This window comes from Ochotona princeps, chromosome 12 (genome assembly GCF_030435755.1).
Source record: "Ochotona princeps isolate mOchPri1 chromosome 12, mOchPri1.hap1, whole genome shotgun sequence".
Lineage (NCBI taxonomy): Eukaryota > Metazoa > Chordata > Mammalia > Lagomorpha > Ochotonidae > Ochotona > Ochotona princeps.
In genome coordinates, this window is record NC_080843.1 from 8,816,700 (window position 1) to 8,841,800 (window position 25,101).

The following is a 25,101-nucleotide window of genomic DNA, read 5'->3' on the forward strand; positions in this document are numbered from 1 at the left end:
GGACAAGGAGCTGATGCTCTGTACTACACGAGCAAAAACAGGAAAGTCTCTCACACACACACACGCGCACACACACACACGCACACACACACACGAAGTGGGGCAGGAGCACAGCGCAGGACAGGTCTGCAGGGTGCTTTCAGCCGCGTGCAGAGGATCCTTGTACAGGCTTGAGCTTTATCCCACAGATGGAGGGAGTCAGCTGAGGTGGGCAGCAGCCAGGGGCACAGGGAGGGCAGGAGTCAGACAGGGGGGAGGTGCGGAGTGTCCTGGCCCCAACCGGGGCTTTCCTGTCTGTCCTGTACTCCACAGGGCATTTGCTTGGCTGTTTTCCCACTGGTGGGCTCCCCACAGACCAAGTTCACACCTTGTTTTTGCAGGCCCAGTTCATGGGACCAGTGGAACAAAAGGGGCTGAGGGCTAAGGAAAGAGAAGGCGAGCAGCACCAGCCGCAGCCCACTGCGTGCAGGAGGGGAGCACCACGCAGCAGGGCAGCAGCCACACTCCTGGATGCTCCCCAGCATCCTCACTTGCCTCATCTTTGGATGGAGTCACAGCACAATCACATGTGTAACAAGAGATGGGCTGCACTCCACTGAGGCCCTCCAGACTTTTCCACACACCCATCCCCACCAGGAGCAAGGAGCGGCAGGCTTCAAACAGCAAAAGCCCGAGTCCCAGTGGCCCTGCTGGAGACACCCTCAACCTGCACGCTCATGCAGGGTCGCCCAGTGTGGCTGACCTGTGACCTTCCGGGGGTGGCAGATGTGAGCAGTGTGGCCATTCTGAACATGTCATGAGCAAAAAAAAAATGAAACCAGCACCTATACACAACACCCACCTGGGTGCTAACGCAAGTATCCTGCACCAGAACTGGAGTCCAATGCACTTCAAGTCCTTAGCATCCAAGGGGCTGGGAAGCGGCTCAGGTCTTGAGATCAGTCAAGCAAACCTGCGCACAGCCTACGGCTGCCCCTGCCCTTAGCACAGTCCCCCACACTACCTCCCGTGTAGGTATCACCTGCTGTAGTTGTACACCATTTCTAGTTGCAAGTGACACAAAGCACTTTGGGCTAACACAACAGTGACACAGGGACCTCAGGGCTGGTCTACTGTGTAGTCTGGCTTTCATCTGCCTTTGCCTTTCTCAGTAACCACGACACACTGCTACCCAAATTCCCACTGTGGTTGTCTACTTTTCACGCAGTTAGACTCTAATGAAACGTGCTGCTCCAGACCCTTTCATGGAAGCCCCCATTTGCTGTGCCAAGTTTCTTTCTGATGAGCCTCAGACTGGGGTGCCTACTGAGCCAGAACCCCCATGCTCCAGGGGCCAAGAGCTGAGCCTGGTGCTCACGGGCTCCGGCTCTCTCAATGGCACAGGTTGGCAGAAATCCAGGTCCTGCCACCTTCTATATTTGACCTTGCACAAATTTTTAAGTCTCAGTTCCCTCAGGCAAAGAATCAATATAATAATAATATCTACAATAGAAAGGGATGTGTTGAGGACTAAATACATAAATAATGAAGCCCACCTCATGTCCCTCCCACCCCCCAAAAAAACCTTTTTGGATTTCATCTCCTCTCTGCTTCTCAAACTAATGGGTGCTTCAAAAAGGACATCGTCTTTGACACACCCACTGTTGATGAGGTTCAGCATACACCCAGTGACCCTCCTTCCGTGCAACCTACACCGTGCTCTGGCAGTAATGGCATTTAGAGCCAAGTGGCCCCATGGAGGGACTTGTTGTGGGACCCCAGGCCAGCCTGTGTCTTCCCACGGAGACCCGTGCAGGCGGCTGCAGCTGCCCCTCAGCAGAGCCTGGCTGCTATTTATTTTTCCACTGCTTCCTCTTGACCACATCTGTTTCATATATGTCAGAGCTTGCCCCAGGAGGTGTGTGCTGGCAAGAACTGGGCTTCTGTGCCGAAGCACTGCAGTGTACCTCCCAGTGGGCCCGAGGACCCGCCGGCCCATCGGAACCATCAGGACAGAGGTGTGCAGCTGATGGGAACCACTGCTTCCGAGCCTCAACCTCCAGAAGCGGCTCTTGGCTTGCAATTTCTTTTAGTGGACTATAGGAAGGAAAAAGCTTCACCAGGCAAGTAAGATCTCAAGATTCCCGAAGCAGCCAAAGTACGGAACCTCCTCACCAGTTATTCTTCGAGAAATAATATTTGCTCTGAGTCCTACAAGCTTTCCTTGGTTTGGGAAGTGTTTTTGTTTGGATTTTTTTTTTTTTTTGGATAAAAAGGAATGCATTGGGCATATCTGTCAACTAAGAAATATAAATTAGGCATGTGGTAAAAAAACTATAATAAACTATAAATAAAGATAATGACACGCATGCGAATATGAGCCCCGGATGTTAATGAGTCATTACTTTGGAACACTGTATCATCCACAAGCACAAACATGCCTATGATGGTAACAGTTCTTTAAAATCACATTTCAAATTTTAGCAAAGAATTGCAAATACCCGTGGAATACAAACCTGTCTCAAAGTAAATTTTTGCAAATCACTTTGCGAAAATGAAGAGAGGGCTTGAGAGCTTCACTCACCACAGTGCAAGAAGGAACCCACAGCAGACTCGCCTTTCCAGGGAGACACGCAAGCCTCTGACAAAAACATTTAATCTGTACAACTTCTGCTTGCAACTCTCAAAGCCGATATTAAAGGGCAACCTCAAGGAAACAACAAAAACACCAGAAAGGAACTCACACACACGGTGACTCACAAAGCAAATCAAAGACTAGCTCTTCCTTGGCCCTGTCTACTTGGATTATCATCAGCCAACCAGAATGACTATGTCCACTAAACTTAAATATTTCTGTATTTTATGGCAAAAAGCGGCTAGCTAATTATCACCAATGTTAATGCCAGCATGTAAACTTCCTGGTGAAATTTGTTGAAAAAAGTACATGTTAATACTAACTGAGACACGTTATAATTACATATCATTAGCAGAACTGACAGCATCTTCAGCGAGCAAGGATTATAGGCAACTCAAAGCCACGGGACCAGACAGTCGGAAAAGCTGGTTTCCAATTGTGCCAGCGCCTATTTAGGAGTGAAATGCTGAGTTGAAACAATGCTAATGGTCAAAGGATCATTAAGAAATGCTTCCTCATAACTTTCCCAGTGGGTGGCCTGTAAAATGATCAGGAATAATACGCCGCATTCCGTCGCCTCTGAGGTCAGTTTCTGCATGCGGATCTGTGAGCGGAGAACAAGGCCTTCAGAAAGTGGGCCATTCATCCGTTCCAAGTTCAGAGACTCGGCAGCACGGTCAAAGGACACGTTATGCAAGCACGTAGATGTATTCAGTGGGGGTAGCCAGGACCAGCTCACGGAAACTACAAAGGAGCCCTCCCATGGCTCATGAATAAGTCGAGGAAATGATCAGAAAAAAGACAGAGAGAGAGAGAGAAAGATGTTTAGACAGATGGCCCACTTAAAATGCCTGAGACAAGGCATAAGCAATTTTAATGAAACTTTAGATCTAGTATATGAATTGTTTCTTATTTCCCCCAAGCAGGCGGAATAAAACAACTCCAAGGAAGACAAAAATTCAGCAATTCATCAGAATAACTCACTTTCAGCAAGCTGGGACAGAGGAGGAATCACAAATACAAGTTCGAGTGGTATCATAGATTCATATAAAAGTCCTTACAGCACCATCAGCTATCAAAATGAATCTAAGAAGCTTGCAATGAACAGATTAAAGGAATTTTAAACAGAAGTCTACTGCCAAACCAAACAAAACTCGAAGCCTTATTATGTGAGAATTTATGACACTCCAACAGTAAAGTTCATCACTGCGGCAGTAAGATGAAAGCTGCATTTGCCAAGAACCTCTTCAAAGCCTGGAGATGGCGGAGAGAAGGACCCGACACTGGCCGACATGCAGCTCAGAATATGAGCATGCAAACATGGGACCACATGCAAGGGTCTGGGGCACAAAGCACGCTGCACCATTGGGAACACCCCACGTGTACATCACAAGAAATTACTAGTGACATCTGAGTTTACAATCTCCAATACGTGAGGTTACACCTAAACTCTGATCCACATTAACATGCAAATAAAATGTCTTCCTGTATCCATAAGGGCTGAAGGTGCACAGCTTCCGTCACTGGCACATATCCCCAGGAGACCGACACAGTATGACCTGGCCCATCATCTCAGGCAAAATTACAAAAACGATGTGACTGCCACAGCTTTAGCCTTCTTGTGCCTCAGTTTCCTTACCAGTAAAACAGAGACAATGAGAACACTTAACTGTTGTGCTAAATAAGATAAAAGGCGCAAAATGCTAACACTATTTATGTGCCAGTGAAATAAATGCTAAATAAATTTCCCATCATCACCAAAATTGGTTTGGTGCAGAAATATCCTCAAACTTCTATTATTTCAGTAGTTCTATTCAGCCTTTCATTTTTTAAAAGGTGTATTTATTTGAAAGACAGAACCAGAGTTAGAGAAAGGAAAGAGGAGAGGAAAAGTGAGAAAGGAGACAGACAGCCAACCAGGACAGATAGCGAGATCTTCCATCGGCTGATCTACTCCCCAGAGGAACTCAACAGCCACGACAGGGACAGGCTGAAGCTGGAGCCAAGAACACAATCCAGGTCTGCGACATGTATGACAGGGACCCAAGCACCAGGGCAGCGTCCTCTACCTGCCCAGGCACATTGGCAGGAAGCCAGATCAGAAGCACAGCAGGTGGGACCTAACTGGACCAATATGGATGTGCAAGCAGCAACTGAACCTGATGTGCCAACCTCTATTCCTTTTTTACACACGTGTTAATATAGAAGCCAATGGATATGAAATCGATATATCGAAGAGATACCTGCACTCCCATGTTTACTGTAACACTATCTGCAATAGCTAAGATATGAAATCACTCGGCTGTCTATTAATGGATGAAAGAATGAAGGAAATGTGGTAAACATATACATTATGGAATATTCCACATAACAAAGAATGAGGAATGAGTGGCTTGAAACAGCAGTCCAGACATCACATGGGAGGCCCACATTCCACGAATATCTAGGTTCAAGTCCTGCCCCTGCTTCTCATCTGAAAAGGAAGCAGCAAATGCCGCTCCTGTGGGAGACCCACTAGAGACAGAGACTTCTGGCGACAGCCTGGTGCAGCCCCGGCTCCTGCGTGCATTTGTAGTGAACCAGCCAAAGGGAAGTTACAGAGAACTTCCTGCAGGTTTTCCTTCTGGTTCTCACTGTCTCCTCTGTGAGTAAATGAAAACAAAAGGTTTTCTAAAAAGAAAAACAGAAGGCAGAATGAAATCCTGCCATTTTCAGCAACATGGATCGAATCAGAGGACATTATGGTGAGTGAGACAAACTAGGCACATAAAGACAAACTACTTCCCTTCTCTGCCAGCTGAAACCTAAGGGAGAGGATCCCATGAAAGGAGAAAACAGAATATCTGACATCAGAGGTTAGGGAGAGGAGGCAGGATGGCTAATGGATGGCAAAATAAAGTCAAATGGGAAGAACAAATGCTAATGTGAGTTACAGCACAGTGGGTGACAACAGTTCACAATTATGAAGTTTATAAAGCATTGGAAGAGCAAAGGTTCCTAACACAAAGAAATGATAAATGTTTAAGGAGATGAAAATACTAATTTCCTTGATTCTACCATGAAACAATATTCCATAGAAATTAAAAGAAAAACTATTAATACACTATACACAGATTATTTAACTCAATGTCTCACAGGCCATTCCCATGCAGGGAGTCCAGCCCCCGCGTCCTCCAAGGGCCAGTGACACATTCAGACTTGCCTGTTCCAAAGCTTCACAGGAACAGGACTCAAACATAGCAACTATCTTCTCTTGTGTGGCCATCTCTGCTCAACAGGTTTTTTAAAATATTTTATTTTAATTGGAAAGTCAGATCCACAGGGAGAAAGATCTTCCATCTGCCGGTTTACTTCACAAGTGGCTGCAACAGCCAGAGTTGAACTGATCCAAAGCCAGGAGCAGGAGCTTCTACCGGGCCTCCCACACGGGTGCAGGGTCCAAAGGCTTTGAGCCCTCCTCCACTTCCTTCCCAGGCACAAGCAGGGAGCTGGATAGGAAGTCGAGCAGCTGGGAACTGGCCACAGCGGATCCTGGCGCGTGCAAGGCAAGGACATTAGCCACCTGTCTGCCGCACCGTGCCCTGAACATAATGTTCTTGAGGCTCGTCTGCATTATCACTACTGAGAAGTATTCTCCTGGGAAAATCTACTAGGATTTGTTCATCCTTTTGCTGTTGATGGGTATGTGGATTGTTTCCAGGTTGGGGGCATCGCGATAAAGAGTAATAAATATACTTTGCACAAGTCTTTTGTAAAGTCCTATGTTTTCATTTTTTTTTTTGTATGGGAAAATATGAGTGGAAATGCTAGAATTAAATGCACACTTCATTTTATGTAAACTCCCAAACTGTCTTCTAACTCTAGCCATGCTACTGGCTGTGAGGCCCTGTTGCACTACAGATGAATGTCCCTATGACTGCTCATGTTGAGGCCCTCATGTACCTGTTGGCCACTTGCGTTCAATTTTATGCCCACTTTTTTTAGGTTGTCGTATTGTTGCTTATCTGTTGGAGTTCTTCATCTCAGATGCTAGGATTTTGTTTTCTTTTTTTTTTTTAAAGATTTATTTTATTTTTATTACAAAGTCAGATATACTGAGAGGAGGAGAGATAGAGAGGAAGTGGAGCTGCCGGGATTAGAACCAGCGGCCATATGGGATCAAGGCGAGGACCTTAGCCACTAGTCCACGCTGCCGAGCCCAATGTTAGGATTTTCTCAGAATATGTAGTGCAATTTTTCTCTGTAGCTTGTATATTAATTTTTAACAATTCATTTCATTTAGCAGAAAACTCTCTTAATATTACTATGAAATTATATGAAATAAAGTTTGCAGGAAAGCAAAATTCAAATTAATTTTGGTATGAAAATAGATATACATGCACAGCTGTTTCAAATAACATTCTGTAGACACTTTGCAAGTTAATTTCTAACTGTAGTGCTGCTGCGATGGCTCAACTGGCTAATCTGCTGCTGGAAAACTCTGACATCCCATGTGGGTGCTAGATTGGGTCCCAGTTGCTCCACTTCCCATTCATCTCCCTGTCTGTGGCCTGGAAAGCAGTGGAGATGGCTCAAAGCCTTTGGACCCTGCATCCACGTGGGAGATCGGGAATAAGCTCCTGGCTAAAATCGGCTCAGCTCTGACTGTTGTGACACTTGGGGAGTGAATAGCGGATGGAAGATCTTTCTTTGTCTCTCCTTCTCTCTGTAAATCTTTCCAATACAAAATAAATAAATCTTTAAAAATTTTTTTCAACTTTTCATGACATGGTTCCATAGGCAAAGGAATTTTCCCTTTCACCTCCACCTTGCCCTGACCCCTGCTTTCTCCTATATTATTACAATATTATAGTCATTCAACAAGAGTCATACATCCATTATTCTGTCTTTAAGTGTATATGACATCTTAGGTACAAAGATAGAAAGTTCAACATCCTATTGTTAAGATATATTTAACAGTTTCATAGGGGGACTCCTTCTATTTGGGAGTAGAGATGCATACTGCAACGTATCTTTACTTCTCAATATGCTAGACTCCATTATAGAGTTCCTCTAGGTGACTATATGTATATACATGCTTATCTATATATCTACTTACCTTATTTTGCATGAAGGTTTCCTCATATCAGAAAGAACATAGTTTAGGCTAGTGTGGCCACTACTGATGTCAGAAAATCGATCTACCATCTAACCCAGCCATCCCACTCCTAGGAACATATCCAAAGGAAGTGAAATCTGCATATGAGAAAGTGAGCTGCAATCCTGCATTTACAGCAACACAATCTACAACAGCAAAGACATGGAAACAGCCCAGATGCCCACTGAGAGAGGAATGTGGGACGTCCATCCCATGAAATACTCAGCCATTTAAAAAAATTGAAATTCTACCATGTGCAACAAAATGATCCCAACTCGATACCATTATGCTCAACGAAACAAGCCAATCCACAAAGGACAAAAATATATCTGTAACGAACAAACACCAGAATAAAATTCTAAAAAATTATTTCTCCTTTGAAAATGTTTATGAGCAAGAGAGTGAGTCCCCAGCTGCTGCTGTATTCCAGATGCCCACAGCAGCCTCCAGCAGGCACCAACGCCAGGAGCCACTAGCAAGTTCAGTCCCAGTCTGCCATTTGACCGTGCCATCCCTGCTGCCCCCCAAGTCTGCACTGGCAGGAAGCAGGGGTCAGGAGTTCAGCTGTGTCCTGCAGGTGACGGCTCTAGTAACTGTGTCACTGTCACCCACACAAGAGACCTCCAGTGAGTCCTCTGCTCCCAGCTTCAGCCTGCTCTAGCTCCAGGTATTCCGGTCATATGGGCAGTGGGCCAGCAAACGGGACCTCTCTGCCCTCCGACCCCTTCCCTCAAACAAACACAAACAAAAATTTCAGGGGAAAAAATGAATTGTTCAGTTGATTTTTCATGCAAAAATTTTGAAACGTATGTACAATTTACTCACAAAAGATTTTCCATGAGCATCTTGAAGACTCCTAATCGGCTTAGATTTCAAAACTCCTTTCACCAAAATAAACATCTTTTAATTTCATTTCCATGAACTTTCTGAAGCACCTCCTTATCAATGATGGTTCATATGGATGAGAGGACATCATTTTTTTAAGTTTTATTTTATTTTTATTAGAAAGTCATATATACAGAGAGGAGAGATTTATTCCCCAAGCGGTCATAATGGCCAGAGCTGCACCAATCTGAAGCCAGGAGTCAGAAGTTCTTCCAGGTCTCCCACACAGGTGCAGGGTCCCTAGGCTTTGGGTCATTCTTTTTTTTTTTTTTTTTTTAATTACAGCCAGATATACACAGAGGAGGAGAAACAGAGAGGAAGATCTTCCGTCCGATGATTCACTCCCCAAGTGAGCTGCAACGGGCCGGTGCACGCCGATCCGAAGCCGGGAACCTGGAACCTCTTCCGGGTCTCCCCCGCGGGTGCAGGGTCCCAATGCATTGGGCCGTCCTCAACTGCTTTCCCAGGCCACAAGCAGGGAGCTGGATGGGAAGTGGAGCTGCCGGGATTAGAACCGGCGCCCATATGGGATCCCGGGGCTTTCAAGGCGAGGACTTTAGTCATTAGGCCACGCCGCCGGGCCCTTGGGTCATTCTTGATTGCTTTCCTAGGCCACAAGCAGGGAGCTGGATGGGAAACGGGGCTGCCGGGATTAGAACCAGCACCCATATGGGATCCTGGTGCATTCAAGGACTTCAGTTGCTAGGCTACCATGCTGAGCCCAGAGGGCATCACTTTTAAAGAGACCCATTAGGAAAGAAGGTACATGAGCATCTCATTTAACTCCTACGTGAGCTTCTGCTACACCATTAAAAAAACAGAGTCTAAAATAGCAAATGACTAACAAACTAAGTTTGAACCACTTCATTAGGTAGAATCACATGCTCTATCCTCAACCTACGTGAAGTGTATGTGTAAGTGGTTGTGTGTTCACAGAGCAGTGTTCTGCTGCTTACAAACAATGCCACTGCTCTCAAAAGGAAACACTGTGTCCACAGGCACTCCTCTCCACCTGCTCCTCAGCTGCAAGCCACTACAAGGACGCTCCCAACAGCCTGGCTGATTCAGACATGTTCAACAGGCTGAATCCCAACGCACTGTCTTGACTGCCTGATTTATTAGCATGTTCACAATACGTATCCACACTATAGAAATTATCATTACTTTGCTTTTTTTTCTTGCTGAAAAGTATTCCATCTCATTGATTTATCACATGTAGTTTTTTAATACATCCATTCAGCAGTTGAGGCATGGGTGGCTCCTACTGCTGGGTTATCATGGCACATGTTAATGAACACATTGATAAAAATAAACAGTAAGGGCCCGGCGGCGTGGCCTAGCGTCTAAAGTCCTCGCCTTGAAAGCCCCGGGATCCCATATGGGCGCCAGTTCTAATCCCGGCAGCTCCATTTCCCATCCAGCTCCCTGCTTGTGGCCTGGGAAAGCAGTTGAGGACGGCCCAATGCATTGGGACCCTGCACCCGCATGGGAGACCCGGAAGAGGTTCCAGGTTCCCGGCTTCGGATCGGCGCGCATCGGCCCGTTGCGGCTCACTTGGGGAGTGAATCATCGGATGGAAGATCTTCCTCTCTGTCTCTCCTCCTCTCTGTATATCTGGCTGTAACAAAAGGAATAAATCTTTAAAAAAAAACAATAAAATAAAATAAACATTAAAATCACACATAGTTTCTTCATGACACACTTCTTTTCCACCAACTTATTAAGATCCCTCCTAAACCTGGGCGAGGAAAGGAAGGGTCAGATGGTAACAGCTACACTAACATCTTGAGAAACTACCAAACTATGGCCAATTTCACACCATTTTACTCATCGTGTCCCACCGGGGCCACATGAAGGTTCCAGTTACTCCACATCTTTACTTTCTTACTGCGTTTCCAATTACAGCTATCCTAATGGGTGTCAACCCATTTCACAGTGGGTTCCATTTGCATTTTCCTAACAATTAATGATGCATGGCATCCTTCATGGACTTGTTGGCCATTTGCGTTTCATTTTTGGAAACAGTTCTACTCATACCCTCCCTCCGTCCATTTTTAATATACTCATTTCTATTTGTTTTTATATTAAATTGTTAGAGTTCTTTAAGTGGTTTATACAAAGGTCACAAGCAAATATACGGCCTGCAAACATTTTTCTTTCGTTTCGTGAGCTGTCATCCTCCTTTTTTGATGATGTCCTCTAAAGAACAAATCCCTGATTTTGATGGAAGCTCAACTTATCCATTTTCTTTTGCTGCTTGCACTTCTAATAACTTATACAAGAAATCATTGGCAATAATTTACAACAGCCAATTCTTTGAGCTATTCCTTTAAGAATTATGTAACTTCAACTCTTATATGTAGGTCTATCTATGACTTTTCTTAAAAATTTGTACTTATTTGAAACACAGAGAGAGAGAGATGGGGGGGGAGAGATGTTCCATCCACTGGTTCACTCCCCAAATGGCTGCATTTGGTGCCATATGATTGCTAGGGCTGGTCCAAAGCAAAGCCAGGAGCCAGGAGCTTCAGCCAGGTCTCCCAGGTGTATGCAGGGGCCCTAGCACTTCAGTCAGCTTTCACTGCTTTCCCAGGTACTTTTGCAGGGAGCTGGAGTGGAAGTGGAGCAGCCAGGTCTCAAACAGGCACCCACATGGGACACTGGCCCTGCAGGCAGTCTTAACTGGCCACACCACCATGCCAACTCCTTCTACTGACTTAATTTTATCTTGTGCATGTGTCATACTCTCATGTTTCTTGTAACGTTTTGTTGTAAATTAAACATTCTGGACAAAATCCCTTGACAAACCTATATACTAGATTTCCAAAACAGGAAAACCACCTGAATTTTTTGCTCGAGTACTCTCCAGAATCGCCAGGTACCTTTAATACCTTAGCTATTCCATTCTACCTCAAGATCCGGAAAGCACAACGACTGCTATTTCCTTCCTGCAAGCCCACTCCTGCGCCTGGGTGTAGTAGTACTTGGTATTTGTGTGACTCTGAAGGTAAAAGGCAGTCATCATTCAAAAGCATGCTGAAGAATATACTGAAAGCCAGCCTTCAGTAAACAGTTGATCACACTGGTCATCAAGACACACATTTCCTAGACATAAATACTTAAAATGCCAAGGAGTCTGACACACTGTGAGATGAACCAATCCCAAAAGGTCAGATATCATATGTTTGCCATAATATAAGATAAAATGTCAAATCTAAAAATAGTACTTGTAAATTGTATATTATTGCGCCTTCAAACTGTACCATATGCAATAATATACTATGATGTAATCTATGAATCAATAAATAATGAGAGACAGATTGTATATAATCACCTGAGATTGTTAATATCCCTTTAGTCATTGTTAGTACTACTACCCAGGGATAACGATGATCTAGTCCATACTGTACTCCCATTTGAACCACATGGGTCATATGCCAGCATTCGTTTCCACAGGAAGATACTGGACACTCTTTTGTAGCACCCTACCGTCACATCGATCAATACCTCTGCCACGAGTCCAACAACACCATGGAGAAGAAGGCTTACAATGTCATTTTACTTAATTTTTTTCCTCCTTTTTACCGTCTCAACTCGAAGGAGGACTGTACCCAAGGGAAGGTATAGTGGAAGTACAGTGGGAATAAATATGCCCATCGGTAGAAACAGAGAGAAGTATATCCCTGTACTTGCAATATAAGGATGGACTCACAGCGAAACAACAGACAAGCCCCTTCATCACTGGGAGACACCTCAATGCCAGCATGATGGACTTTTGAGGGTACTAGGAAGACACCTCATCAGACCGGAGAGAACGGTGGGGGGAGTGGGGAAGCAGGAGGGGAAATCCCAATGCCTATTAAACTGCGTCATGAAATAGTTAAAAAAAAGAAAATATAATTCCCAAAAAAACCCAAATTAGAATCAATCAACATAAACCGAGTAAAGAAAGAAGAAAGAAAAACTAAGTTATAGATGCTCTACAGAAAACAAACAAATAAACCACAGGCAGCTTAACCCAGAATTCATTCTAGAGCTCACTGTGAAAGCTAAGCAATTCTAGAACGAACCAGAAGGACACACAGAGCAGCTACGCTAATACCTTTTCAACAACGATCACTTCGAACAACATGGCTTACTGGGTCCTGAGTGTTTTCCTCATTTCACAGAATTTTCACATCAAAGTTTCAATCAAAGTACCTCCTGGGATAATGACAAAAAGACACCTCTGTAACCTGAAAACCAAGGTCTATTTCATTCCAAAGAAACAAAGTCTAAATCTAACCACATGCATTTGTTACAGCCACTAATGTACTGTGAAACTATTTTAGGGAAAACTTAACACTAAAATAATGCACAGCTGCTAATGAACACAAAGCCCAAGTCAATCTCTTCTAAGAAAACTCAAACCTTGCCTGGCCTACCCGCCGCCTCAGCCGACCACAGATATTGACACCAGCACAGCCGTCACGCACACAGAGAAGAAAAGCGTTGCACTGAAAAATCAAGCAACATCTTCAAGAGGAATATTTTCTCATGTAAATCAATTTCACAACTCTGTAATTATGTTTTTAGTTACCTCACTGACAAATCTCACCCCAAATTTTTAAATCCCTATGGAAACAAAACTGAGTAGGAATATATACAAACATCATTTCTCCATTACCTACAGAAAATTGTCCTACACAGATAAGCTCTCTTGGGTTTTTAATAACAATCTTTATATTATGTATATTAATCTTTTGACATTTTATTATAAATTCACCGATGGTGTTGATTCAGTTTCAATTCAAAAATCAAGGATTTCATTATCCTATAAAGCATATCCCAAGTTCAAAGTATTTAAGGAGGGTTAAACAAAATGCAAACATTTAACACAACATTAAGCATGTGAAATAAAAACCTGATTGCCTAAAGAAAGCATGCTATGCTGTTACCCTGGTGACAGGATAAAAAAGAGATTGTGAGCTGAATAGCTGTATGATATGAAATTAAAATGTTTCACATTGAACAACCCAAAATGAATTGGGAAAGGTTAGAGTAAAGGAGAGAAAAATCAATTCTCCAATGGCAATGGTGAATGGGGAAGAGGGATGAATAGGATCTGCCAGTGGGGTGCGACAGCTGCCAAACATCCTGCAGCCAAAGAACTACAATAACACCGATGAAGTGTGCAAGCGCTTTGGAATCATTGCAGGGAACAGAATGATTCTCCTATAATAACGCGGCCATTCTGTCTTCCACTCGGCTCTTATGCTAGAACTGAATGATAGAAAAAACATCTTTATAAGTAATATTTTGCAAAAATACAAATACATCATCTTGTCCACTCAGTCAATATGTGGTGCTTAAGCTAATCATGCAAAGATTTCTAAATCATCTGAGACAGTCTATGAAATCACTGAGAATACCATAAACAGAGTAAAAGGTGAGCTCAATGAGGAATGGTTGGATTAACAATTTCTCCCCACTTGCCGCACAGAAACTTCAGTTGCCCAGGTGGAAGTCTATATTTCTGTAGACACAGATGTTTATGTATGCACGTAAATACACACCCAAACAACTATTTTTTTTAATTATATGGTTTGTTAGCAAAACATCCATTTCATTGTCATAATAAGGTGGTTAATCTGAGAACCCACAACTATGAGATAAGAGTGATGCCAAGCTGTTTTCATACATGGTATAATTGCACTTTAATCTGATATATTCTTTCAAACTCACAAGGCACATCTGGAAGAGAGTCAACATGCAGTCGTACACTGTTCACTTGGAAGTTATTTCCACGTGCTATATTTCCTCCAATTGCCTCTTAGTGGCTAAGCTTATGTTTCCAAAATTTTAACCTTGGGGGCAGCATTCGGTCCCATGCAGCACTGGGACAGCAGCATCTAATGTAATGCCTAGGTTTGAGTTCCTGTTCTCTTCTTTCCAGCGTTCACCTAATACGCATTCTGCAAAAAAACAATGTGAAATCATGCATAGTGTTTCCCATCATATGCATTTTCCATAACCTGTCTGAAGCCACTAGCATCCTGTCCTCCAAACCTGCTAGTATGCTAAGTTGTATCCATAGAGTAACAATTTCTGTCTGTTACTCACACCCCAAAGCTTTCGAATCTATTCAGCAGGCTACATGTGCACTCTATCTAGAAGATAAGCGAACTTTACTTCCCAGCAGGCAAAAGGGAAGTAAAGAACTTTAGTGAGCACGGGATGGCACTGTTACTAAGAAGCATGAATGACCAGATGAACTAGAACTGTCAAGTGAGTTCTGATCTGAGAACATTTGCACCAAAAGACAGACAGGCATTCAGAGTAAAACTTAGTTAAACATTACTTACAGGGACTAAAAAGTTACCTCTTGTATTTTTTCCCTTAATCATTAATCAGTGAAGCAAATAATTACGGCAATCCACAACGCCAACAAAATCGTCTTACCTTCAAATGTAAGGAAACTGCTTAATGTAACTCTAATGATTTATTTCTAAGAAAAAAAAAATAAAGAAAAAACCTCATTTTAAACTGGCATTTATTTAACATCTTGTTTGTCAAACTTGTTCTATAGCCATCCTTAAAAAAAAAATCATTATTGCTTCTGTTATTAACTGTTTTTTTCTTCCTAAAATGCACCACTATTATTTTACTACCCAAATACTATGGGTACATATTATTAATGTCTTTTTCCAAGTCATAAATGATGAAAGAATAAAACCCATGGAGCAGTTGGGAAAATAAGATCGGCTGCCAACAAAAGCACCACAAAGGAAGGGCTGTGGGCTACTGGTTTGGAAGCAAAAACATTCCGTGCACACACCCATGACACAGCCCCCTGGAGCCAAGCCTGGGGGTGGGTGACCCTGGAACTCCACTCCTGAGTCCATCGTGAAAGCAGGACACTGAAGGCAGACTGTGAAGATCTAAGCACCCTCTATCAACCTGGACGGTGCAGGTGGCAGGGACCCCTGTCGCACACAACTTATCTCAGATCTAAATCTGGTAAGTAAAAGATCAACATAGAATGCTCAATAATACAGCGCACTGTGAAGAATGGTACCAATTTTAGAGCAAAGTGGCTTACTAAATAAATAAGTTCAAAAGAAAGTAAAGTGATCGTATTTGTTGATCACAAAAAAAATGAAGCATATGTGAATTTTAGGCCTTTATATTGGATAACAGTTTTTCCAATTTCTCTGAAACAGTGAGTTCAAAAATAAGGATTTTGAATGAATGATCAAATTTACTATTTCAAATAGTAAGTATAAGACAAAAGAAAAAATTTTCTTTAAATTTTCTACTTTAGGGGCCCAGCATGATACCTTAATGGCTAAAGTAATCACCTGGCACGTACCATGATCCCATATGGGTGCTGGTTCTAATCCTGGCAGTCCCACTTCCCATCCAGCTCCCTGCTTGTGGCCTGGGAAAGCAGTCGAGGATGGCCCAAAGCTTTGAGACCCTGCACCCACGTGGGAGACCTGGAAGAGGCTCCAGGCTCCTGGCTTCGGATTGGCTCAGCTCCAGCCATTGCAGTCGTGTGAAGTGTGAATCATTGAACAGAAGATCTTCCTCTGTTTCTCCTCCTCTCTGTATATCGGACTGTTTAATAAAAATAAATCTAAAAAAAATTCCTGCTTTATAATTTCTCAAAATGTTTCAGCAAACACTGGCGAAAGTCAGTGTTTGTACAGTCCATGTCACTATGTGTGCTGCAATAAAGTGCTGGACTCCAAGTTCCAAAAACCTGCCTCTGGAACACAGATTCTTGAAGACACCTTTAATAGGAAGGCAGTGCCATCTCCCATCCAGATTCAGGACCAGCTTTTTTCTCTACATGTCTACCAACACAGAACCATTTTCTTAACCAATATATTTTGAGATACGCACTTGAAGGAGCACAATTCCCATCTAAAATACACCCGATTCTCAGGAAATGAGCAACATTACTGAGTAGTAAATCATGTTCCAGGTATTCGGCCTGGAATAGATGGCCAAAAGGCCATATTTTATCATTACAGAGGAAACGGTCGTAAGAAAGGATCATGCTGGCAGGCCTCGAGGGAGTCTGAGCCCTTAGTACCTCCACCTCCTCCACTTTCCAGCACCGTTGTGATGTGTTTCCTCTGACTTTTGACCTGTTCTCGTAGTCCCTTCCCTCCCCCAAGCCATTGGCCAGTGCCTGCATTTTGGTTTTCTTCTTTGAAGCTCTACTGAGACATAACCTACAACACAGGCATACAGCCCACCCAGCTTAAGTATGGTGAGCTTCAAATAAAACTGCATGGTGATACAAGCATCACCACATCCGACTTCAGAACACTGAAGTTCTACAGTGAATCTCCATCACCTCAACTGAATCCAGGCCACCATGCAGACTTCTCAGCTTACATTATACTTTTTGCCTTTCCAAAATATTTCAAGTAAGTGAAACGCTGCATTAAGTAGTCATCTTCTTCACCTGGCTTCTGTCTTTTTCACATGGCATCCCGCAGACTGCTGCGTGCAGGTGCACAGCGCACGGTACCCATCGTCAGTGCCGAGCGAGGCCACTGGGTCCTCTTGTCACTGGATGCACATTACTTCAGTGGAACTGTACTGGCCTAGACCTGTGGCTTCCGTTTGTATTTCTGTACTCACTGATGATACTGATATTTTCACGAAGTCATTTGCTATTCAGGTATCTTAATAATAAAGTTTATGCCAATCTGCTACCCATTTTTACTGGGTTGTTTGGCTCATTTTCAAGTTATACACATTATTTATACATTCCAAACACAAGTATTTTTTTTATCAATACATGTTTCCAAGCATGCTTTACAGTATCTTTTGAATGATGTGATTTTAAATTTTATAAACTCTAATTTATCAATTTTATATTTTACTTTTTCACAATTTTTCAACAACACTAGTATATTTACCGATTTTCTTCTAGAATTTTTACGTTTGGCTCTCACGTGTAAGTCTGTGATTAACTTTCAGATAACACTTATGAAAGTTATGGGGAAAGGTCAATATTCTTTTGTTACATTTTTTTTGCCCCTGGATATCCAACTATGCAAACACATTTTAGAAGAACCAACATTTGCTTGCCAAATGTCATATACATTTTTGTCCACAACCAATCAGCCATGAAGGTGAGGATCTATTTCCAGACTCTGTTCTATTCCACAGACTTACATGTCTATTCTTGGATGAACGTCACACCAGCTTACTGAGTAAGTCCTGGCCCGTTCTGCAGATGGTGGAATGTTAGTTCGTGACTACAATAGGACATCTGGGGCTGAGAGCTTCCTGCAGAAATACGGTTTACTGAGCTCAATGTGCTGGTGGTCCAAGCGCACGGGCTGGCATGAGCTGGGCTCTGCTAAAGGCATCCCACCTGCTAGCAGTGCAAGGGTGGGAATCGGGGGCGGGGGGAACAGTAACCACAGTACAAGAGAGGGAGGCCGAGAATGGAGCGGGCCAGTAAGGAGCTCTCACGGCGCCAAGCACTGTAAGGATCTACCCCTCTCGGCGGTACCACCTGAAGACACCCCTCTAACACAGGAACCCTTGGGGAGAAATCACAGAGGACAATATGTAAATCCTCAACCACTGCTTTCACTGTTTTGGCTAGTCTAACCATAGGTATTTCCATATTTAACTTATCCAACTCAACAAAGATGCTTAAGGGAATTTTATCGAGGAGATTGTGTTAAATGTATAGATTAACTTGGGGAAAACTGCCATTTTAATCATACTGACTCTACTACTAGTCAAGAAAAACTTGAAGGCAGTGTGGTGCTGTAGTGGTGTGGTGGTATAGTAAGTTAATCTCCCACCTAGAGTGCCAGCATCCTAAACGGGTGTAGGTTCTATCCCCAGCTGTTCCACTTCTTATCCAGCTCCCAGCTTACGGCCTGGGAAAGCAGCAAAGGCCTTGGGACCCTGCATCTACATAGGACACCAGGAAGAAGCTCCTGGCTCCTGGCTTTGAACTCGCACAGCTCCAGCCATTGCAGACAGACAGTCTCTGTTTCACTTTGTTTTTCTGTAACTCTTTCAAGTAAGAATAAATAAATCTTTTTAAAACCACTGTACACACACACATACATACAGTAATTTATTTAGATCATCTTAAATTTTAGTCTGTCTTGTCTTATGCAAGGCATAATTCTTACACTTCTATTAGATGTATTCTTAATTTGATCTGTTTTGACAATTCTGTTGTAGCTTGCTTTTCCAATTGCTGCTTCTATGTAATCCAATGGATGTCTGGGCGCCACACTGCATCGTGTAACCTTCCTGGGCCTGCTTGTTAATTGTAGCAGCTTTCTGGATGACTTAAGTTTCTAAATATAATACAAATAAACATGATACTACCTGAGCATGGAACTAAGCCATGTGTTTTCACAGCTATTCCTTACCAGATGGGGAATATGCCCCTTCTTAAAAGCTTCTCTTTCGACCTAAAAGAAAAATTGGTGTTGGAATTTGATCAAGTGCTTTTCCTGCGTCTTCAGTATCTATATGATAAAAGGCTATCTTTTTTTTCTAAAGATTTATTTTATTCTTATTACAAAGTCAGATATACTGAGAGGAGGAGAGATAGAGAGGAAGTGGAGCTGCCGGGATTAGAACCAGCGGCCATTTGGGATCAAGGCAAGGACCTTAGCCACTAGGCCACACTGCCGAGCCCAAAAGGCTATCTTTTTTAAAAGATCTATTTATTTTTACTGCAAAGTCAGATATACAGAGAAGAGGAGAGACAGAGAGGAAGATCCTCTGTCCGTTGATTCACTCCTCAAGTGACCGCAACAGGCAGAGCTGAGCTGATGCAAAGCCAAGAGCCAGAAGCTTCTTCCAGGTCTCCCATGCAGATGCGGCGTCTCAAGGCCTTGGGCCATCCTCTACTGCTTTACCAGGCCACAAGCAGGGAGCTGGTGGGAAGCGGGGCCACCGGGATTAGATCCTGGCATGTGTGAGGCAAGGACTTAAACTGCTAGGCTACTGCACCAGGCCCCCAGTCTATAATTTTTAATGTGGCATTTTTTTTATTATATTGTTGACAATATTTACATAGTTAATTACGGTAAAAAGGTACAAGGGCTATAGGAAAGTGGGTAAGACTATTATGTCCATATTGTTTCCTTCATATATCTGAGGTAAAGGGGGATACTGAGGGAGAAGCCCCACCCAGTCTCCCACCCATCCCAAGTCCCGGATGTGGGGCATGCTCTGAGATACTTGCTCAAGTGGTTTTAATAGTTCTCCAGTTATGAGTCGCTGCCAGTTTCACCACTCCCAGCTCGATGAGGTCGTTGAAGAATCCACTGATTGACACTATCCATCATAGAGTCTTCATTTCCAGTATTTCGCTGCCAACATATAGCTGAGGTGGTTGATTGACTTGTTCTGTCCTCTGTCTTTTCTTGGCTAGGGTTCTGAGTGCAGCAGTTCGATTGGGGAGATCTCCAAAGAAACTTTGAGGTATTCCCAGACCAGATTCTTGTATGTTCTAGCTAGCACAGGGCCCGGCACAGTCCATCACCCTGATCAGCTGGTGGTTGCGATTGCTGGGTTGGTTCTGTATTCAGTTCCGACTTCCACCGGAACCCATGGGTGTTGCAGTCCAGTCTGGTTCTGCCCATCACATACTCAGCCCTTACATCAACCAGTGGGAGCTGCAGCCTAGTCGGGGCGGACCCACAATAACCCCCACCAGGCCCGCCCCCTACCCTGGTTTGCCAGTATGTATAGCAGACTAGTCCAGTCTGTCCCACATCCCATTTGGCTCTTGTACTTGCCAATGGGTATTAAAGCTTAGTTCCATCTAACCAACTCAACTATCCAGCCCTCACGGATGTCGTTGAGTGCCTCTCTGTCTAGCCACCCCAGCCCCCATCCTAGTTTTCATGCCCTCCCGTGAGAGTAGTGACCCAACAGGGGGGAACCCACTATTTCCCTCCGGGGTCTCTCTCAGTCCCGGTTTATGCACTCTCCAGGTGGTTCTGTGATTTGACTTGACAGAATTAATCCCCAGTGCCAGCTTCTGCCAGCTGATGCTGCAGTTAAGCCCAAACAACCGTCATCCACTCTAATTCATGCTTGCACCAGCAGGAATAATCCGCCCAGCCTGGCTTTTCCCTGATCTAGTCCACATGAGGTGCACAGGTGTTGCAGCCTTGCTTAGTCTGGTCTGTCCCCATCCCAGCCCACGCTCTCCAGTGGGAGTAGCTGTCCAGCAAGGGGACCAGCCCCTTAGTTCCCCTGCCGGCTCTGCCCCTCCCTTCCTGGATCTCACGTGTGCTGGTTGGATGCTGCAGTCAAATCCAGTACAGGCAACCTCACCCTGGCATTCCATATTGTGCACTGTTTTTGTCACGACCAAACCTGGCTCGACCCACACTCTGTTCTGGTGTTCAGATTTGCCAGTGGATGACATGAACTGATTCAGCCGGGTCTGCCCCTGACCTATGCCAAATGTACGCCAATGGGAAACTTTCCATGGCCTATTCTGGGCTGTTTCTTATCATGCTTCTTGTGCTTACCTGCAGGGACTGTGTCCTGCCAGAGGAGTTGCCCAGGCTCCTCCATCAGAACCCCTCCCAATGCCAGATTTTGCGCATACCCGGGGGTCCTTGAGCCAGTCCTACTCAGTTCACCTCCTGTCCTAGCAGGAACAGTGGCTTTTCCTGGCTGGCTTTCACCCCATTCTGGTTTTTGTCAGTCCCACATCTACCCTGGTTCTCTAGGACACCAGACGGTGTTGGGGTCTGGCCTGGCCTGGTGCATGCAATCCCAGCCCACACTAGTGCCATGGGAGACTACAACTGTTTTCTAGTTAGAACGCAGCCCCCACTGCAGCACACGCGCCCCTTGGTGGGAACCTCAACCCAATTAGGGTGTCCCCTTAGCTCCCCAACTGGGCCTGTTCCTAGCCGTGGATCACGCGCCTGCCAGTGGTTGCTTTGACTCAGCTTGTCTCAGTCCCTCACTTGTCCTGGCCTCTGCCTTAGACACTGTGGCTTAGCGTCCTTGACTCAAGTAGACCAGTAGGTGCAAGAGCCTAGCTCGGCATGACCTGTGCTCCATCCTGGCTTCTAGTTTCGCTTGTAGGCTAAGGTTTGCTCAGTCTTGCCCAGTACATGAGTTGCATTACCAATTTACACATTTTGCAGCTACTTTGCCAAGCTTGTCAGACCCCCAGGTCTGGACCATATATGTTCACCAGCGAGAGCTATGACTTGCCAGGGGAGTTTCCCAAGTTCCTCTACTTGATCCACTCCCAGACCCAGTTCTCATACATGCCAATGGGTTTTAGGCCAGTGCCCGGCGTAGTCTGGTCTTCCATTTGGCCATATATGAGCTGATGAATGTTGCAGCCCGGCCCACCCCACACCCTATTCAGGATGCACATTCGGGTGCTGCTGCCTTGACCAGTCCAGACTTGCGGGTCCCTTTACCTGTGATTGATGGCAGGCTCCTTGGTCACACCTAGCTTAGTCCATAACCACCCAAACTCTTGGGCTTACCAGTGGGGCTAGAATTTCCATAGGGTCTGGCCCATACATCCCGCACAGAATCTACCCCAGAGCTCTACAGACTCAAAGCCAGGAGGAGCCTGGAGCTTCCTTCACATGGTGTGGAGCTTCCCACATGGAGCGTCCCACAGGGGTGCAGGGCCAAGGCCTGGGGCCGTTTCCCACTGCTTTCCTAGGCTATCAGCAGGGATCTGGACCAGAAGTGAAACAGCCAGGATTTGGACATGGGGTACCTGGGGTACCGGTGACACAGCAAGAGGATTAGCCTGCCATAGCACTGCCTTGGCCCTAATCCAGTCAATCAGAAGTCTCCCTACAACACTGTTAACTGCACCAAAAATGTCAACACACTGTTTTCATTTTCATGTATCTTAAGATATTCTAATTTTTTGATATATTTTTAATCTGACTCATGAATGATTGTGAAAAGCATTACTTTTCAAATAGTTGAAGAATTCCAAGATTTCTGTTATCAATTTTTTTGTCATCAATTTACAAGTACAACTCTTTTAAATCCAGTGAAACTTGTTTTACAGTCCATAAGCCAATCTTAATAAAAATCTCACATCATCATGACAGGTATACTCTTTACTTTTTAAACTAAACTCTATTCTCACTCAAAGTGAGTCCTTCCCTCTGGAAATAACTTGCATATATTATTAAGGTAAATACAGGAAATCTGGAATAAGAAAGATCCACATAGTATCGCAAAGTAAAAGAAGATATAAGCACTGCATCTGTCCGAACACTGAAACAAACAAACAGTATGCGGCTGAGGTTTTGAAAATCAAAGCCAGGGTCTCCCGTCCAGCCTCCCCACCCCCAAACAGCACCATGCAATGGAACTGCCCTGCTAGGACACAGAGGCCCGACAGGCAGGGCTGGCTGCCAAGGGGGTCGCTGAGCACTGGAGATGCGGCCACCCCCCAGCCCACTGCCCCCGCCCCCGTGCTGCTGGCAGCCTGGCCACCACGCACCAGGCAGCAGGGCTGCAGAAGGAAAGCAGCATGTCCGTAGTGCTTCCCCGCAGCATCTCCTGCTACTCTACAGCCCCTCACCTCCGTCTAGCAGACGGTAACTGAGAAGCAACTGTCCACGCACGACGTGTTCTTCCCCGCAGCATCTCCTGCTACTCTACAGCCCCTCACCTCCGTCTAGCAGACGGTAACTGAGAAGCAACTGTCCACGCACGACGTGTTCTTCCCGAGAAACACGGTAAGGAAGGGCCGCAGTGACTCTCACACTGTCCGGGGAGATCACAGCAGTCATTAAGGCACACAGGAACACCCTTGGTTTTCTACAGTAATTCTTTGGGAATAATTCGCACTTCCGATTTGTTTATTTCACAATTGCCTGCCCACCTTCCACTTTGCTTTTTTATCTTTGCCCTTCATCTTCCAGAAAGCCAAAAGAAAGGAAAAGAAACTGAAGCAACAATTTTATCCATAGCAGAACTTCCTTACAAAGGTGAGTGAGTACACTGGCTTTCCTAACACTGTCCTTTAGAAGGATCAACCCCAGGAAGCTTTGTGTTTCACTTACCTGGGATCACTCGGCTCACAGGGAGACTGAGAGCTACACTGAGGACTCTCAATGACCAATTCCACCTGCTGTTACTCCTTCTCGTTCTCATAAGCCAGTTTCTTTCATATAGGTATATTTTGAATCATTTCTAAATTTTAATACTGTAATGCTTCTCAAAACACTTTCCAAAAGAAAGTAATGACAAAAATAATATAAACTACTTGAACAGATTTTTCCATCAGATTTCAGAATATCTTCTTATCTGTAATAAGGTTCAAATTAAAGGACTCCATATCTACTTATTCCTCATGAATTTTTAAAACTTGAACAAAATGTAAGCGACACCAGATTTATCTGTGACTTTATCATACCTCTTCACAGTCGCATAAGAAGATCTGGAACTAATATCAGCCAGATATTTCACTAGCTTTCCTATGTCTCATTTACTTCTATCCTGTGTTAAAAGATCTACCATACCTTGAATGGTCTTGAAACTGTTGTGCTCGTAACTGGGATGCCACAAACAATGACGATGCTATTGCCAGCAACTGTTTTCTCTCATTCTCGGTCAATGTATGCCCTGAGAAAAAAAAATCAATCAATCAATCGTTTGTGCAATGTTAGCAGATGTACAAATCTCACAGACAAATCAGTCAGTCAAACACGTATTTGTTCAGGCATCTGTTATGGAGTTGTGCTAGGCTCTTGGGTGTGGGGGGATTAGGGGAGCAAAACTGCTTTAATAGCACAAAATAACCGTATTCACTGTAAGTCTAGAATATAACTTGGCAAAGACAATACACACAGATCTCGGGTGTGGGCGCGGTAATCTAAGCAGGGAAGACTTGGGGATGACTGCCCGGTGTGGCTTAACACTCAGTCACCTGCTCCCTGCACAGAATTCTCCACTAAGAAGTGTGTGAAGTCAGGCCTCTGCGAGGTCTGCAAATGAACACAACCTGAGAGCTCAGTCAGCCAACTACAATTTTTTCATATCTATCTATCTATCTATCTATCTATCTATCTATCTATCTATCTATCTATCTAGTAGAGTTGAAATAGAAACAGCAAGAGCTTCCATTAGCTGGTTTGCTCTCCAAATAATCACAACAGGAGGAAGGGCCAGGCTGAGGCCAGGAGCTGGAGCTGCACCCATCTCTCTCCCCGCATGCGTGGCCAGAAGCCAAGAACTGGGGCCATTCATCTGTTGCCTCCCCAGACGCACAGGGGGCTGAAGCGGAAGCAGAGCAGCCGGGACTCAGAGCAGCCCCAGGAGTGGCAGCCTTCCATGCTGCGCCACAAGGCCGGCATCTCACTGCAACACCTGACGCTACCTACTGCTCACCACACCAGAACACACAGCACTAAGCGGTGAAGTATGCAAGATCTGAATGCAGGAGCATCAGTAGGAAGATACT

At 44.5% G+C, this 25,101-nt stretch overlaps 1 protein-coding gene across 1 annotated transcript in view; it reads right to left on the reverse strand.

The window, feature by feature from the left end:
- Nucleotides 1–25,101, reverse strand: part of PCCA (propionyl-CoA carboxylase subunit alpha) — a 376,803-nt gene that overhangs the window by 132,645 nt on the left and 219,057 nt on the right. The window contains exon 18 of the mRNA XM_004577373.2: nt 24,161–24,263. Within this exon, the coding sequence (XP_004577430.2) occupies nt 24,161–24,263 (103 nt within the window). The remainder of the gene's footprint in view (nt 1–24,160; nt 24,264–25,101) is intronic.